Source organism: Phalaenopsis equestris, unplaced genomic scaffold (genome assembly GCF_001263595.1).
Source record: "Phalaenopsis equestris unplaced genomic scaffold, ASM126359v1 Scaffold000869, whole genome shotgun sequence".
Taxonomy (NCBI): Eukaryota; Viridiplantae; Streptophyta; class Magnoliopsida; order Asparagales; family Orchidaceae; genus Phalaenopsis; species Phalaenopsis equestris.
This window is the reverse complement of record NW_018165309.1, coordinates 171,252-191,062: the sequence shown is the minus strand read 5'-3', so window position 1 is coordinate 191,062 and position 19,811 is coordinate 171,252. Positions and strand designations below refer to the sequence as shown.

Sequence of the window (19,811 nt, the reverse complement as noted above, 5' to 3'; positions counted from 1 at the left end):
TTCTAGAAATTGAAATTCGTACATGTTTTTTAACTATCGCGCTTAAGCGCCGGAACTTGGCGCTTAAGCACCGAAACTTGGCTCTTAAGCGTCAGTGCTCAATTTATCACAGGTCAACTTAACGTCCAAACATTCGTTCTAACATGTCTAAGTCATCTTTAATGGTCTTAAAATTATTATTAACTTAATATAAAATCAAAATACTACCAGAATTTTCTAAATCACACACAACATAACAATAAAAACAAATACACAGATAACTACGAGGTATCTCCACAGAGCGCTTGGTTTTACGTCATCAGCCCGACGTAACCAGTGCTTATTCTGGTTGACTCAACATTAGAAAATCATTTAATTTAAGTTGGTCACCTAAAAAATAGGGTTTCAGCCTGTGACCATTCACTTTGAATATTTTATTAGTCTTAGGATATTTAATATCCACAGCTTCATAAGGATACACTTTCATCACAACAAATGGACTCATCCACCTGGACTTAAGTTTGCCTGGAAATAATCTTAACTTTGCATTATAAAGCAAAAAATCTTAAGCTTGCATTATAAAGTAAAATTTGTTGCCCTGACTGAAAATTTTTAGTCAGAATCCTTTGATCATGCCACATCTTCATCTTTGCTTTGTAAATCTTATCACTTTCATAAGATTCATTCCTTATTTCTTCAAGCTTATTAATTGCAATAACATTTTCTCACCAACATCTTTCAAATTATAATTAAATTCCTTAATTGCCCAATATGCTTTATGCTCAAGTTCAACTGATAAGTGACACGTTTTCCCAAATATTAGCCTGTATGGGGACATTCTTATATGAGTTCTATATGCAGTTCCATAAGCCCACAAAACATAGTCAAGTTTAGCTGACCAATCTATTTTAGTTGGATTTACAGATTTTTCCAATATTCTTTTAATTTCGCGATTGGATAATTCAGCCAAACCACTTGCCTGACAATGATAAACAGTAGCAATTCTATGGTTAACATGATATTTTTTGAATAATTTCTCTATTATTGCATTTCTGAAATGACTTCCCCTGTTAGTTATGATCACTTGACATCCCAAATCTACAAAATATATTCGTTCTTAAAAATTTTGCAGTACTTTGAGCATCACATTGAGGTAAAACAACAGCTCTATACATTTAGATGCATAATCTACTGCTAACAATAATAATAAATTTTTGAAAGATTGTATAAATGATCCCATGAAATCTAATCCCCAAACATCAAATATCTCAACTTCTAACACATAATTGAGGGAAATCTCATTCTTCCTAAAAATATTGTCTACTCATTGACATCGATCACAAGTTTTGATATAAGCATTAACATCTTAAAAGATTGTTAGCCAATAAAATCCATATTCTAAAATTTTGTATGCTATTTTTTTAACACTAAAATGTCCCCCAAAATCAGAATTATGATATTTTTGGATATTTTCATAAGTTTCTTCTAAGGACACACATCTTCGAATAATAAGTTCCTTCTCTTGTTTATATAAAAATGGGTCATCCCAAAAATAAGTCTTAGCTTCAGATAAAAATTTCCTCTTCTGTTGATATGTCATTACATAGGGTATAATATCACTAATAATGAATTTCACAATGTCTGCATACTATGGAATGCACCACTCATTAATATTGAACAATTTTTCATCTGGAAAATGTTCATTAATCTCTTTTTCAAAATAGAGTGGTTTTTCTAATTCAAGCCTCGACAGATGATCAGCAATTTGATTCTCAACTCCGTCCCTATCTACTATTTCAAAGTCAAATTCTTGCAAAAAAAGAAGTATCAATCTAGGTTTTGCATCATTCTTTTTCATTAAATACTTAATAGCAGAACGATCTGTATGCACAATACAATTAATTCCAATCAAGTATGATCTAAATTTATCAAAAACATATACTACAACTAATAGCTATTTCTCAGTTGTTGTATAATTAATTTGAGTTTCATTAAGAGTTCTACTAGAATAGTAGATAACTTTGAAAATCTTATCATGCTTTTGTCCTAAAATAACTCCAATAACATAATCACTAATATCACACATTAATTCAAAAGATTTTTCCCAATTTGGTGCAATAATAATTGGTGCAGTGACTAATTTTTCTTTCAATAATTCAAAAGCTTTTAGGCACTCATCATCAAAATTAAAAAGTACATTTTTTTCAAGTAAATGACACAGAGGCTTATCAATTTTAGAAAAGTCTTTAATATATCACCTGTAGAATCCATCATGTTTACATTTGTTGGGTAAGATAAATTAGCGATCACTTGAATTTTTGCAGGGACTATTTCCATACTATTTTATGAAATTTGATGTCCCAAAATTATTCCTCCTGCTACTATAAATTGATATTTTTTCCAATTAAGGACTAATTTTGTTTCTTCACAACGCTTAAGAACTTTTGATAAATGTTCTAGACATGAGTCAAATGAAGTTCCAAACACTGAAAAATCATCCATAAAAACCTCAATTCCTTTTTCAATTAAATCACAAAAAAATAGCCATCATACATCTTTAAAATGTAGCAGGTGCATTGCATAAACTAAAGAGCATTTTTCTAAAAGCAAATGTACCATAAGAACTGGTAAAAGTTGTTTTCTCTCTTGATCCTCAGGAGTTATTTATATTTGGTGATAACCAGTATATTCATCCAGAAAACAAAAATTATTTATGCCCAGCTAGTCTATCCAGCATCTGATCTAGAAAGGGTAGTGGGAAATTATCTTTCCTTATGACGAGATTTATTTTTTATAATCAATGCATATTCATCATCCTGTAACTTGTCTTGGTGGTATTAACTCATTATATTCATTTAAAGTCACAGTCACTCCTTCTTTCTTAGGAACACAATGAATTGAATTAACCCATGCACTATCTGAAATATGGTAGATGATTCCAGCATCTAACCACTTTAAAACTTCTTTCCTAACAACTTCTTTCATTACATGATTCAATCTCCTTTGAGGATCAGCCCTGAGTTTGCAGTTTTCTTCCATATGAATTCTATGCATACAAATTGAAGGACTGATTCCTTTTATATCAACAATTGTCCATCCAAATGCTTTCTTATAATTATTTAAAATTTTCATCAAACTATCTTCCTCTTCAGTAATTAATTTCGAGGAAATTATAACAGGTAATGTAGAGGAATCACCTAAAAATACATACTTTAAATATTCAGGAAGCAACTTTAACTCAAGCTTAGGAGGTTTTTCAATTGATGGACAAAAAGATATTTCTTTTTCCGTTGTGTCCAAAACTTCAAAACTTTCTCGAACATAACTTGAATCTTTCTTATATAAATCTTCATGTTGATCTAATTCCTCTTCTTGCTCGTGTTCCAACTCTTTCATCTCAGATTTATCTTCATAAGTTGTTTTGAAATGACATTAACTTAAATATTTTATCACATCCATTCTATACCTTTTCGCACATCTATCATTGCTCTTCCAGTGGCTAGGAAAGGTCTCCTCAAAATAATAGGTATCTCTTTATTTTCCTCCATATCTAATACAATGAAATCAACAGGAAAGATAAATTTATCCAATTTAACAAGCACGTCTTCTATAACTCCTTTTGATCTATCTGCTAACTGCAGAGTTACAATAGTAGGGGTTATTTCTCCTAATTTCAATCTTTAGGATATTAATAAAGGCATAAGGTTGATGCTTGCTCCTAAATCACATAAAGCTTTCTCATAAAATATGTCTCCTATTGCCCGTTTGAAGGCTTCAACAAATGAAATGTTAATTGTAAGCTTCCTAAAAAATTCCATAAATTTTGAAAATTGCTTATCCAACCTTTGTTGTTGAAGCCTCTGAGGAAATATAGATGGTGGTCTTTCCAAATCAACTTTAAGTGGAGAAATATGTCTTTCTAAATCTTTCGGAGCGTCCTCTTTTGGTTCTTCAATCTCTTCTCTCTCTACTTCAATCTCTTTTTGAACCCTACATTCCAACTCTCTTCTACTTCTAAGTTGAACGGCTTTTACTTGTTCTTTATTCTGGTCTTTTGGATTTATTTATGTATTATTAGGAAGTGTTCCTTGGGATCTATTACTTAATGAATCTGTTATTTGTCCAAGTTAATTCTCAATATTTCTAATTTTGGCTCCTTGACTTTGTAACTGATTTCTCATTTATAACACCATTTCTTCTATAAACAAATTCTTCTCTTTAAATTGTGAATTACTGTTAAAACCTAGAGGATAAGTAGGTCTATAATTACTATTCCCTTGATTGTTCTAGTTTTCAATGAGTCTAGTTGATTGTGCCCCCATTGCTGATTATTACCACCCGTAGTATTATTCCAATTGAAGTTGGGATGGTTCTTCCAACCTGGGTTATAATAATTTTAATATGGGTTATTCTGCTTTTTTATTTATGACATTCAAAGTTTCTAATGATGCTTAAAAATACACCATTTGGCCTAATGAATTCTCTTCAATTATGGAAAATGGTTGAGAAAAATTCATTCCAAATTGCTGTAATTTTCTTGAAATTACAGCAACTATTGCTAACATGGAAAAAACATTAGTTTCATGAACGTTGGCTACTTTCTTAAGATTTACCCTCTTCGAAAGCCATTGAAAATTATTGGTAGTCATCTCTTTTATTAAAGCATAAGTGTCATTTAAATGTTTTGACATCAATGAACCATCAGTAGCAACATCAATAATAGATCTAAGAGATCTAGCTAATCCATTGTAAAATGTTTGAATTTTTAACCAATCTGGTATACCATGGTGTGGACACTTTCTTAAGAGTTCTTTAAATCGTTCACATGCTTCATAAATAGATTTCCCTTCAAACTAACTAAAATATGTAATATCATTTTTAAGTTTTGCAGTCTTTGATGGTGAAAAATATTTAGAAAGAAATTTTTGTGCTAAATCACTCCACGTTCTGATAGATCCATGCGATAATGAATGTAACCATATCTTAGTCTTATCACTCAGTGAAAAGGAAATAATCTAAGCCTTATAACATCATCTGATTACACCATCATATTTAAATGTAGTACACAATTCTAAAAAATTGACAAGATGTAAATTTGGATCTTCAATTAGGGATATCTCAAACTGATTATTTGATATCATTTGGATAATAATAGGTTTAGACTCAAATGAATTAGCCACTGCAGCGGTTTTTGGAATACTACAATAAAGTTCATCCATCATAGGGTTTGCATAATCTCTTAATGATCTAAATTCTTCAACATTTTGATTATTTTGATTTGTTATTTCTTGAAAATTTTCAGTAATTTTTAATTTTTTAATTTTTTAATAGTTCTTTCTAAATTAGAATTGTAAGGCACTAATCCTGCAAAACCTGAACTACACATACATTACTATAAAACATAATAAAATAAAATATAGCAAAAAATAAAAACATACAAACAAAAACATTATATAAAAGCAACACTACAATATTCCTAAAATAAATCTTAAAATTTTAAATAAGACTTACTAAAAATTTTGTTATCCAATTTTTTTTTTTTGAAATTTTTTGTAAATTACTAATAGTTATTTTCCTTCATTCCCCAGCAACGGCGGGAAAAACTTGATCCCGACTTTCTATATAGATAGAAATAAAATGTGATGTATGCGATTAATTTCCTTAATAGATATTCTTAATTTACAACGACAGTCAAAAACTTGATTCAAAACAAATGTTAAGTAAATTTTTCACTATGAAGCAAATAAGAATATAGTTATAATATTTTAGTATGAGATACTACATAAGTATACATATCGTTATTAAATAATATAAAAATTTTCTGATTAAGTCCCGAATATCGAACCCACGGGAAGGATTATTTTTAGATGATAAAATACTTAGCAATTTCTATTCTTACTCAAACTTAAGATGCTAAATTAAGAATGAAAGTTCAATTCTTTTTTTAGTTTTTATTTAATTTGAAAATAAATTAAACAACTAATTAGCTTAACTAAAATACTTGCAAGATGAAGACAATATAAGTAAAATATTTGTTTCCTTATCATGAATCAGTGATAATATTTTTTACCCTTACTAGAGATGCTATAAAGAATATTGGTTAATTTAAAATTTGAATAGTTCTGAAGACCGGCTAGGTATGGAAGATACCAGCTCTCACTCTAGAGTTCCCTCGATTCCCTCTACATAGGGCTAACATCTTGTACAAGTTGAGGGCTTTAATCCGTCACATTAAAGTCCTCTAACTCTACACCCTTCAAAGTTTATTTTCCTATTTATTTGCACTAAATCATATGAATTACATTCTCATTCATACAACCTCATGTGATTCTTTCCAATTGTTGACTGAGACAAGATCAGCCCGGTTCTTATATGTTCTCACAACAAATTTTAACATATGGATATGTCAAATCAAAAAATAATAAAGTGCATGGAATTAAATAATCACTTCTTCCAACATTAAAGATTAATACTCTACAACTTCAATCCAAATTTTAATTATTTATCATTTTAAGGAGAAAGATAAAAAAAATTACTCAGAATTCATGGAGAAAACAAAACTATACTTTAGTTTAAAAGTAGAAATCATTGTCAAAATAATAAGAAGTCTCGATTAAAACCAAAAGTAGTTTAAAAACAAAGATAATAACTTATCTCAAATCCTCCACCAAACTCTTGAAGTTCATTTGAATCTCTTCTCTTTTACAACACTATATACTCTCAAAATAAAACTAAAACAAAAAGGAAAAAAGTAAATTTGTGGTTCTTGAATCTCTCCACAAGATTCTCCATAATCTTCTCATGACTCAACACTCTCTCCCTCTTCATGCACCCATCTTAAATGTCTCAACTTCCTTTTTTTATAAATTTCCCAAGTGGTGCCTTGAAAATTTTCAAACTTGTGCCCAAATTTGATGTATTCTCCAAGGGATATCTCCTTTCACAAGTCTTTTAATGATATTTTCGTTCCTAGTGGTTCTAATGATTATAACCACCCTCTTTAGCCAATAGGTGTCTCAAATGTCTCTTCAAAATTTAGCCAAATGAAGAAAACTGCCAAATAACTGTCTCTGGTGCTTAAGCGTAGGGCCTCTAGCGCTTGGGAGCACAGGGCCTCTAGCGCTTGGTTGCGGTCTTCTCTGTTTCACCGGCGCTTAAGCGTCGGATCTGGCGCTTAGGCTCCAAAACACTTTTGCACAAATTTCATATTTTTGCTCCAAATTTGATCCTTTTTTACTCCTTTTGGCATTTTTCACCTTTTTATTTGTACCTGAAAGAAAAACACACAAATATCTTCAATTACAGCGCAATATATTAAAAATAGGTATAAAATTGTGTCTAAAAATACTATATATTTTAGGTGTATCAATTGCCCCCAGCCTGGAAGAATGCTTTTGAGAAGATCTTCAAGACGTAAAAGAGGTTCCTTAAGTAGTTGGATGATATACATCATTGGAAAATGAAGGGATCAACTTATTAGAGTTGAAGACAATGTCGCACGGGACTTCGTTTCCCACAGACTGCGTCAAACTGATGCGTGCCAGAAAATTCAAGGCAGTAGAATAACGTATTATCGTCTTAGCGTTGTGCGAGAATTCAACACACATATAGATAAAAGAGAATCAACCTGTGATAACACTAGAAGTTTTTATGTGAAAAACTCATAAAGGGAAAAAACCACAGGGTCTGACCTAGTTATAAAAATTCCACTATAAGTTGATGATTACAGATGTCATTTGTCCCACAGACGGGAAAAGGGTAACAAGATTTTTCAAGGTACAACGTCGACTGACGACTTCTAGTTAGCAGTGGTCGACGACATTTGATGACGGTCAACGGTGGTCGACGGAGGTCAGCGACGATCAGCGGACCGACGATAATCAACGAAGGTCAGCGGTGATCGATGACGGTCGGCGTTGATCGATGGAGGTCAGCGGTGATGGGCGGTGGTCGACGGCGACCGCGGTGATGGGTGGTGATCGACGGCGGCCGCAGTGATGGGCGGTGGTCTACAGAGGCCGGCGGTGGCTGCTGACGGTCGATGGTGGTCAACGACGATCGGCGATGGCAGAGATGATTCTGGACATGAACTTCTTCTCAAAGTCTCAAGTTCTCTCTCAAGCCTCCTCCCCTCATGTGAGGGGTGGGGCTCTATTTATAATATTCTAGGTGTAATTAATGCAGGAATATGAATCATTTTGATCGGACGGTCCAGAGCTTCCCTCAATCGGATGGCATTTGATGGACATTTGAGGGCCTTAACGATGTCAAAATTGAGAAATCTCGGGCTCGTTGGATTCCTCTTGTCGAGACGCTCGATCCAATTATGAACTCACTAGATTTGACATCCGTTTGACCATTCAAATACCTCCAGAAATCCTCCAAGAATGGTTTAATGATTTGATTCGGGTTTGATCTGACTTAGATTGGACTAGTTTTTATACCATTAGGTTCGTCTCATCGAGTCGGTCAGTTTGACTATAAGTTTGCTGAAATCGGAGCCCTGGATGACTTTTAATTGAAGTTTGAATGTTTTTGCTAAAAATGTTGTCTCGAGATTCGTATCGGATGATGAAGATTTGTTGTTGTCGTATCAATCATAATGTTTAAACCAACACCATCTGCTCGATGATTTAGGTTCTATAATTTGGATGGGCATACCATTATTTTTCAAGTAAGGAAACATTGTGCAACCCTTATCACCTAACAATACAACATCAAATTAAAACAGGGCAAGCAAAATAAAATTTAAAAAAAGCAATTACAATCATCATATAGTTTAGAAGAAAGAAAATTATTTTTACTAAAAAGTGCAGACAGCTTTTATGTATAAAGTCCATAACCAAGGACATCAATACATATCTGAGAATGTCAGTGACTTACAATACAACACATTAACCGTTTATTAAAAAATTGATGATTGCTTCACATAATGTGATCATCTCTTCCTTACCTTCTCCATCACCAATGGCTAGTGTTCTTATCATCGTGATTTGTAATTTTTTATCTCATTCGAAATTCATATGTTTTTTGTAGGTATCTATTCATTTCCATCAACACTTGCAAAATCAATATCAAACTGTGAATGATGACATCATATATAATTATGAAGAATCATTGTTACACCAACAAATTTAAGCTATTTTTCAAATAAATAGATTGACATGTCTCTTAAAATGGGGGAATTTTTCCCTCAGGACTCCAGATGGTTCTCTACGCCTGTAATCCAATTAAATTAGGCCACGTGGAAACGTGGGTCCTGTATTTCCACGTAATAAAAAAAATGAAGCCCGACCCAACCCGATGTCCCCATGTCTTTTCGAGTATCCCGCCATTTAGAATGTCGAGAAATACGTTTTAAAAATACTTTTTAGGAATTCGCCTCTACTAGGGTTTTTGTCGTTCGCTCTGCTAAAGTTCCACATTTCCTTCGTTTGATAGGTTCGAAGTCGTAACACGATGGAGTTGGATGATTCGAAGAATACACAGGCCGAAAAGTCAACAAGAACAAAATCAGAAGAGACGGAGAAGACAGACACTGAACAACCGACAAAATTAAAGAAACAGAGGAAGAAAGAGACTAAGAGGTTGAAGAAGGAGAGCATTGAAGGGGAAAACTTGTCCTAGTAATTATCATCATTTTTTCCTTTTATTTTTTTTGGATTATAAGTTCTTCTTTGTTATTTAGTTATCTTAGGGGGTATAGGGTTTAGTGTTGAAGGTTTAGAGAGGTATTTTCAGCTTATTTCTGGGTTATTTATGGTTTATTTTGGAATTTATTCATAGGTTATTATTAGATTATTCTTGGGTTACTGTGAAGTTTAGTATTTATGGGCAGTTATTTGCTCATTCGCGGGTTATTTTTAGTTTATTTGTGGGTTATTTTTAGGTTATTCGTCGGTTTTTCGTAGTTTATTCGTCGATTATTTTTAGGTTATCCGTGGGTTATTTTTAGGTTATTCGTCGTTTTACGCAGTTTATTCACTTGTTATTTTTAGGTTATTTTTAGGGTATCCGTCGGCTTTTCGTAGTTTATTCGTCGGTTATTTTTAGATTATTCGTGGGTTATTGAGGTTATTCAAGGATTAATTAAAAAATGTATTCTCATGTTATTCCTGCGTTACTTGGAAGTGTATTCTTACGTTATTAATTAATTAATATTGGGTTATTATTAGTTTAGGAAATATTCATGCAGTTGTGGTTTATTGTTTTGTTCTTCTTGACTGATTGAAGAGTTATTATCAATATTAATAAATGTATCTTATTCATGTAGGTTGATGAACAAACAGTCTATGAATTGCAGATGTCGTCCATCAGCAGTTAGAGAAGTGTTGGACAAGGTTCGACCAATTGTCTCTGAGGAGACATGGTCAAATTTGGGAAAATTGAAGTTGACTCAGTTTTTGAACTCACCCCATATCCTCAATATCACATCCTAACTATGGCATGCCCAACAAAGGACCTACAACAGCTTGAGACAAAAAATTCGCTAGTGGTGTGGATGTCAGGCGGGCAAAGAGTGAACTACTGAAGGAGTTACTCGGAGAGTCATCCACATCACTTGATGAACTTATTATTAAATTTTTGTTGTATAATTTATTCATTCCTTCCAGCAATTTTAGTGTACCCATAGGGCTCTATTCATTTTTTATTTGTTTTTCTTCTAACGGTTAGTCTATTATCCAACCTTAGTCAAGAATTATTTTTTTTCATATTCGGGTAATATAAATTCCTGATTTATTTTTGTTTCTGCAACTGTGGTTTTATGAATGCACAGTTGTGATAGCCCCGACTGTTCCTGACGTCTGACCTCGCATGTTGACGTGACCAATAAATACAGGCCGGAACCCTGCAAGGATCCAATTAGTCTTTCAGAGGCTTACTACTGTACAGGTGAATAATATTAAATTATGTTATAAGTTCAGGGTTATGTTTGGTAATTTATATCATCTAGTTATTTGTTTTACTGAATGTACTTGTAAGTTCTTAATTCATTTGCCGATTTAAGAGATGAAGAGCACAGTTTACTTGCCCCTTAAGTTGACCGGATCTCTTATCCTGCAAAGTTCATTCCAGAACCCGAAACTCACACTTAACCACTGACCCCAGATTCTTACGGTGTTATCCCTTTTGTCCTGACTCGCAGCATCCCACAAACTACGCATTCACAAAGATATTCAAAGACCAATATGGGTTTTGAAGAAATCTTTCAAATTCTCAGGGGGCAACATAAATTTTTATTTCAATTCAAAGATTTTGTAAATAACATATTATATAATATAGAGTATACAATGATGGAGGTGAAGACCGACATCAAAGAAATAAAGAAAAAAAATAAATAAAGTTCAAATGGAATCTCTTGTAGGTTCTGAATTTACCAGAAATTAATGGGAAGAAAGAAAGCCCAGCATTGGAAGAACAAACACCTGCTCATATGGAGGAAGCATGGGAACAGGAGGCGGGGAACGAGATTCAGAAGGAAGAACAACCGATGGGGAGAATGATTGCATTCGATGAAGCTGCAATTGATATTGAAATAAGGGAGGAAATAAATAAAGGTGATGAGGAATATGGAAAGGAAGACATCCATGAAAACCTGCTTAGTAGCTTAGTCCGAAGGATTAAGTCTAGAGGCACCAGAAAAAAGAGGGCACTAATTTCCCCATTCATTGTAATAAAGAGAAAGAAAGCGAAAGCATTACCAATAATGGAAGAAGAAGAACTGCCGAAGTCTAAGTTAGATGATTTAGTACAGCAGATTCATGATTCTTTTCTGTCGATTACCCAACCATCTCCTCAAATCGATGAAGCTAAGGAACAACAGGCGGAGATCAGTACAATAAAAGTGGCTGAAGAAAATCAGGAGAAAAAATAGGGAGCAATTGTTGTTTTTGAAGGTGCCCTCCCTGACGTAGTTCATGCAGCACATTCAGTTGTAGACTGTTCAACCATAGAGTTCCCTGGCAGAGAACTCATACCCTCACACATGCAAAATGTTATAGATACCTCCTTGAACACAGAAATACCAAGCTAGGTAAGTGTGCAGATAACTCATAATCCTTTTTTTGTCTACTGCATCAGTCATGTATTAAATATAATAATAATTATTTCATCAAAATGCAGAGATACCATTATAATTGCTATGTGTCATATTCATATAAGTCAAATGTGCATTGAATCACTTTAGAATAATCAAGAAGTGGGCACAAAACATGTTGATATGTTTGCCATTGGATTGGAAAATAGGAGGCGTCAGTCACCCGATTCTTTTAGACCCTTTTTATATGTCTCTCAAGCACACTGGGTAAGCATCGACATTTCCATCAATGGTAGTGATTCATGCTCTTGTTAAACTTATAAACTCATTTAATGTCTATGCAGATGTACAAAAACCATCCATTGCGAGATATTGTTGCCCACGTAACAATGGATGATGTAGCTTCATCAAATTCCATTTTAGTTCCAATAACTAATAATAGTCATTGGACTCTACTTGTTGGGAATCAGAAGCACAAATGGAGATTATTTGACTCATTACCTAATAAAATGCATTTGGGAGTCACCCGCGACGTGATAAGCAAATGGAGATTCTTCGACTCATTGGACTCTACTTGTTTATGCTTTCAATGATTTAAACTACCATCTCTATTACCAGATTAGACACCTTCATAAGGACGTCGGGAAAGCTTTCCTCAATGACCCGACTAAATAGAATGTTACCACGACCAGCGGCCTTCCCACACAAAATAATAGTGTTGACTGTGGTATTTTTGTTTGTAAATATATAGAAACAATTGTACAAAAAAGCAAAATTGATTAGAAAGATAAACAGAACTGACAGACTGATATGCCTCGATTTAGGGCAGAACTTGCATACGAAATTTGTAGATATAAATTATTTGGATGATATTTGTATGTCTGTACTTTTCTGTAAATATGTTTGAAATGTTGATAGTAACCTGTTGATAAATATGATTGATTTGATTTTGTCAATGATTGAATTATTCAGATGATAAACATGATTGAATTATTGGTCAATGTCTATATGATTGTCTATTTTGTTGCACTAAACTATTACTGCATATAACTTTGTACTTGCGAACTTATGCATAAAGCTGAAAATACCCTAGAAATAACTTGAAAATAGCCTAGCAATAACCTGAAAATATCATAGAAATAACCTGAAAATACCCTAACAATAATCTAAAAATATCATAAAAATAACCTGAAAATAACATAAAAATAACCTAAGTGTCGTTTTCTTGAATAATATGTGAGTAACCTAACAATAACCTGCAAATAACCTAGAAATACCCTACGACACTTGGGTTACTTTTAGGTTATAAATCAATTATTTTCAGGTTATACTTAGGTTAGGGCTGGGGTATTGGTAGATAACCTACCAACAACCCAACTATAACCTAAAAATAGCCCAAGTGTTGTTCCCTTAATTGCTATATGGGTTATTGTTGGGTTACTTAAGACTTATTGCACTTATTACTGGGTTACTTGATGAACTTTTAGGTTATAGATGAGTTATTGTTAGGTTATTGCGAGATTACTTAAGGATTACTGCGAGTTTTGGCCAAATTATTGTCGGGTTATTGATTGGTTATTGCTTCATTATTGTTAGGTTATAATTGGGTTATCATTGGGTTATTGTTGGGTTATTTAATGATAATTGCAGGTTTTGGCCAGGTTATTGCTAGTTTATTGTTGGGATATTGTTAGGTTATTGATGGATTACTGTTGGGTTATTGATAAGTTATTGATGGGTTATTAATGAGTTACTGTTGGATTATTGATAGATTATTGATGAGTTATTGTTGGGTTATTGATGAATTATTGTTGAGTTATTGTTGAGTTATTGCTGGGTTATTGATGGATTATTGCTGAGGTACTATTACAGGATTACTGCACGATTATTGCTAGGTTCCTTACAATAGATTCAACACAGATTTATATAGTACAGTACGTATAACAACATATCAAAACAATCAAATGTACACATACATTACACAATTCTTTATATACATTGCGAGCATTCATTATTTTGTTAATAAAAAGATCAAGTATCGAAGGTGTTTATCTCAGTTGGCTTAGATCTCACTAATAAAATGCATCAGAATTGCGGTGTATGTTGGTTCCAGTGTGACATTTTTCTGTTGTAAATAGAAAAGAATGTTAATGAGCATATTTTAATGTACAACCAGAATAGTAGTACGAGATTTCAGTTTCATACCTGACTCATAGAATGTCCTCTGCAATCATATTTGTGTCGTAATAGATCTGCGGTTCTTGGCTCGTGTATGCTTCTTGATCCCTTCCTGCATACAGTGGTTCAAGTTAGAGAAAATTAATGTTACATATAATAGTAAATAAAAAAAATGTAGAAATATATACTCTTAACTCTCTTGTTTTTTTCCCAATATCATTTCAACCTGTATTAGAAACACCTTTAGGTCCCCCATTTTTGCGGGATCATTCACAATGCACTCTGTTTTGCGATTTCCTTTTTTTTAGTTTTTTTATTTGGTTTAGGATCCTGCCCATTTAATATATCATCAACACCTACAGATAGTGTTTTTAATGATTCCAGCATATACGTCTCAGCACGTTCATTTCTTTCTGCATTATTAATTAATTGGTAGACAAACTTCTGAGTGTGTGACCAAAATAGGATTCCACGGGAAGTTTTGTCGGACATTTGAGAGTCCTTCATATGTTTGTATCCAAAACTATTATAGATTTCTTTTTTTGCCTTAGCAGACCATGTCAATAACAAATATTTCTCGGGAATCTTTGTTAAATTTACCGCATTAAGAACACGTAGAGAGTGAGCACAAAGCAACCCAATCATTTCAAATTTCTTGCAACTGAAGGTGATGTCGCAATTAACCCTGTCAAATGTAACAATCCAGGCTCTACTCGTGTCCTGATTATCCAAATTTCTAACATAGAATTCAAATTGACTATTAACTGAGAACTCGATAGCTAATCCACATAGCCCATGCAACTCGACAGTTAATCCAGTCATTATGCATTTAAGTCCACTAGTTCCTCAAACATGGAGTAGAGCATCCGGGTGTAATATGTAACAGCTTGCCTCAACACTGGACTTGTTTTAACTGCTGGTGTAATAACTTTCTGAGAGCTTTTGAAGACTTCATCGTCTTCTCGTTCCTTCTCCAAGATTTCATAATATTTTCAAGACCTAGAAAACAACAAATGGGAGAACTAGTGGGCTTAAATGCATAATGACATACAGTATTTGTGCACTCACTTCTTTGCGTAGATCAAATTCACATTCTGAATTTCTTTATTGAATATTGTTGATCATTTATGTCTTATATGGTACAATGCATCTAGCCACACGTTGTTGTGTAGGTTTCCTCGCTCCATCATTATATCACAAGTATCTTCAAACTCTTTTTCGGAATCACACCTATGGTACAATGCATCTAGCCACACGTTGTTGTGTAGGTTTCCTCGCTCCATCATTATATCACAAGTATCTTCAAACTCTTTTTCGGAATCACACCTATGGTACAATGCATCTAGCCACACGTTGTTGTGTAGGTTTCCTCGACCATAATGAACTTTCGACAAAAATTTCTTATAGATATGTCATTGGCATAATGTCTCTTGTGAGTGAAAGAAAATCTTCAATGACTATTGTCATCGCTTGATCCTGATCTGTAAAAATTGTAATTGGATGCTTACCATCCATTATTCAAATGAATGTTTTAAACAACCAATTGAAGGACTCTATCGTCTCATAAGATAAAAAATCAAATCCGAAGAGAACGTTTTATCGATGATGGTTAATTCTTACAAACGTCTTATTTGAAATTATTTTGTATGTTTAATGGATGAATTATGGGTTATTTTCGGGTGATTTATATAAGATTTTTGTAGGATAAGTGGGTTAACTTGAAAAAAAGTAACTTGAAGTTATTCTTATATAAATCACCCGAAAATCTTATATAAATCACCCAAAAATCTCTAAAGAACTAGTGGGTTACTTTTTTTCAAGTTATTCTTCAGTTATTCTTAGATTATTCTAAAATTATTGATTATTTCTTCAAAATAACCCGTAGATAACTAAACCCTAAGCACAAAATAATCCAAAAATAACCTCAAGACCATCCAAGTAAAAATTGAAAAACAAATTTAAGCAAGAAATCTCACATCCGTTCCAAACGCGTTGGCATTATTTTTGTCATTCATGCTCCCAATTTCTTTATTAAGAGAAAAATTTATCTCCATCAAAGCAACAAATTGACCGTAAAACTACAATGACTAAACCCTAACAGAGCAAAAAACACTTTTTGAAACTTTATTTTTCTATTGTAAATGACAAAATAGAATTTTCTGAGGGGTTGAGGCATATAAATCCAAAAAGGCAGAGGGAGGACACCAAAAAGACGGGATAACTCGAAAAGGCGGGGACATTGGGCCGATCGGGCTTCATTTTTTTTATTACATGGAAATACGAGACCTGCATTTCCACGTCCTAATTTAATTGAACTACGAACGTAGAGAACCATCTAAAATCCTAAAAGAAAAATTCTCCCTTAAAATAACTCATTTTTTTCTTTCAAACACTTGGCACTCTTAATTACACCATATAAAAATGAGTGACACTTATTAAACATCTCTTTCCTTTCGCATATGACTTGACTTGTCCTTTCAAAATTTGGTATATAATATTTTGTGTTTGGAAATAACTTAAAAAATCTACTTGCAATGAACACCCAATACCCACCAAATAATACTTTTTGCAAGATTCCTCCAACATTAGGCATGTTTGAGACAAATTAATGAACTTCATCATGAGATTGTCAACCAAGCTTATGGAGGATGGTGAAATTTATATACACATGATCGAGAGATAAATTTGAATGACTATTATGAGCATTACCTTCCCGGCTAGCGATGACAGATAAAATACATATTGTTGCCAAGCATACTGTTCAATAACTTCATAAAAAAGTACCCAAGTATTGTTGCCAAGCAAGCATTAATAGTTCTGATATTTTCACATTGATTTACAGTAAAGAAATTAAAGGAGTGCAAATAATTATCTCTGATCCATACATGAGAATATACTAGATTGAAGCATCTATCCAACAACTTTCCGAGTATACTAAATTGAATCATTATGAAAAAAAACCAGAGTATATTCAACTAAAGCCCTCGTTCAACAAAATTTCATGGATAAATAACCATCATACATCATCATTTTACATTTTAGTTCACACGCTGGTTCAAAAAGCAAAAACAAAAAGTCTTATTCATTAAATTGAAAAAAAAAAAAAACTAAATTTTGGGCAATTACATAAAAAAGACCACCCAAAACTTTCTATTTACAAATCATCCACTCTTTCATCCACTTTTCAAAATTCATGATAAAACCCCAACATATATTTTTTTATATTTATCAAATTCTCAATGGTTTGATAGTGGCACATATAACTACATCAGTTCGGTAGTTCAAAATAATCCACTGAGCGTTTGATTTGTAAATATCAATACTTCGGGTGATCAGAATGCAACTATCCCTAAATCTTGATGAAAAGAAATCTATCAAAGAAAAATATAATGCTCTACATATTAAATCAGAAATGCTTATGTAATCGCAGAACCAACGCCAGGAATCAGCAAGACAAAAAAGCCATCAATTTCAATAACACTTGCACGATAGAAAAGAAGCATTCCAAGTAGATGAAATCATCAGAAGATAAGCATTCCAAGTAGATGAAATCATCAGAAGTTTACTGATATACAAAGCACTATATTTCAAAATAGAAAGATCAAAAAACTAGTAAATGTAAAACCTAGTGGTCATCCTCAGCACCGAGTTTCTTAGATCCTACACCAGTCTTCTTAGGGAGGAGAAGATTGTGAATATTAGGCATCACACCACCATTAGCAATGGTCACAGTGCCAAGAAGTTTTGAGAGTTCTTCATCATTCCTGACAGCAAGCTGGATGTGTCTTGGAACTATCCTAGTCTTCTTATTGTCCCTAGCAGCATTACCAGCAAGCTCTAGAACCTAAAAATCAAAACGAAGAACCAAGTTATAACAGTAACTCAACGCGCCATCATTCAATTCCAAAAAAATCCAAATATAAAGTTGAAATCAATGGCTTTTGATACCAAATAATCCAACTCGTCAATCCGGCAAAATCATGAAAGAATGAAAAGAAATGAGATTAATCCCATTCTATTTGCTTCACAGAAAAATTAAGTTTCAGGAGCATAACGCAACACCAAAAAACCTCATGACATTCAGAATAATTCAAATACAAGGTCGAATTCATTAACTTCATAATCCAACTCCTCAATCAGGTAAAATCATAGAAGAAAATCAAAAGCAAATGAAATAAACCACATTCTTGTTATTTCACAGAATGATTAAACTCAAGGACTTGGCGTAACAAAAAAAAAAAAAATCCTCCTATTCAGAAAATTCCGAATATAAGATTGAATTCATTAACTTTCGATACCAAATAATCCAGCTCGTCAATCAGGCAATATCATGAAAGACAATCAAAAGCAAATTAAATAGGTCACATTCTATTTCTTTCACAGAATAATTAAATTTCAAGAACTTAACGCAACACCAAAAATCCTCATTCTATTCCGAAAAATCTAAATAGAAGATCGAATTCATTAACCTTTGATGCCTAATAATCCAACTCGTCAATCAGGCCAAATCATAGAAGACAATAAAAAGCAAATAAATAAATCAAATTCAATTAATGCAACACCAAAAATCCTCAAAATCCTCTACATGCCAAAAAAAGATTTAAATATCGGCAAGGAAAACCAATAAGTCTGTCCAAAAATTTCTGCTACATGAGAAAACAAAAGAAGATCAGAAACAAAGGAAAGAATTCCGATCTATACCTCGGCAGCAAGATACTCCAAGACAGCGGCCATGTAAACCGGCGCACCAGCACCAACACGTTCGGCATACTTACCGACCTTGAGGAAACGAGCAATCCTGCCGACAGGAAACTGAAGGCCTGCCTTACTGCTCCTTGAAGTAACCTTCTTCGGTGCCTCCTTCCCCCTTCCGCCCATTAGCAGGAATCAAGGTTTAAAGTTTCGACGAAGACGATCCGCACGTCAATTAACTGAAGGCAGTCCATCTTCAGCACTCGCGCCGGTGTATTTATAGGTCAAGATCTGTGAGCGGGATGAGCCCGAGCACGCGGATCGCCATCTTCGACCGCTCGTTTAATTAGAAATGGACGGTCAGAGTATGGCCAAAATAATCTTAACTATTTATATTTTATCTTTTAATTTTAAATTTTATCCGATAATTAAAATAATTTTAAATTATTTTAAATTAAGATTTATAATTTTTTATGGAAACATTTCAAATAATTTAAAGTGTTTGAAATTAAAATCAACCCATATAAATAGTTAAGAAATATTTTTTACACTTTACCTATTCTTAAAAATATTATATTTAATTTTATTCGTTGGCACATCTATATTATAATTTTATTAAAAAAAATACTTATTATTTTTAGACAAAATTCTTAATTTTCTTTAAAATAAAAATTTGAACCATTCCTTTATAGGTATAATTTTTAATGGCATTACTTTCTTGCATTTGAATCACATATTCGAAAGCTTATCATGTATGTATGTATGTGTATATATATATATATATATATATATATTCTTTAAAACTGATAGAGGGGCGGACCCTCAATCCACCCTATGTGCTAATTCAAATATATGTGTAAGGGCTGAGATTCGAACCCCCGACTCGAAGGTCTTACGACGAAGCCGCCACCAATGAGACAGAGCT

The 19,811-nt window shown here is 33.1% G+C and overlaps 1 protein-coding gene across 1 annotated transcript; it reads right to left on the bottom strand.

The window, feature by feature from the left end:
- Window positions 1–17,648: 17,648 nt before the first annotated feature.
- On the bottom strand, window positions 17,649–19,263 carry LOC110031932 (probable histone H2A.3). The gene is made up of 2 exons (XM_020735381.1): window positions 18,896–19,263; window positions 17,649–18,038 (listed from the first exon to the last, which is right to left on the bottom strand). The coding sequence occupies exons 1-2, from the start codon at window positions 19,070–19,072 to the stop codon at window positions 17,820–17,822; spliced, it is 396 nt and encodes a 131-aa protein (XP_020591040.1). The 5' UTR covers window positions 19,073–19,263; the 3' UTR covers window positions 17,649–17,819.
- Window positions 19,264–19,811: the final 548 nt, after the last annotated feature.

Excerpts from the sequence above, each read along its gene's own strand:
- LOC110031932 (XM_020735381.1), bottom strand. The coding sequence starts at position 19,072 with ATGGGCGGAAGGGGGAAGGAGGCACCGAAGAAGGTTACTTCAAGGAGC. Across the intron at positions 18,039-18,895 it reads TGGAGTATCTTGCTGCCGAG|GTTCTAGAGCTTGCTGGTAA; the intron begins GTATAGATCGGA and ends TTTGATTTTTAG.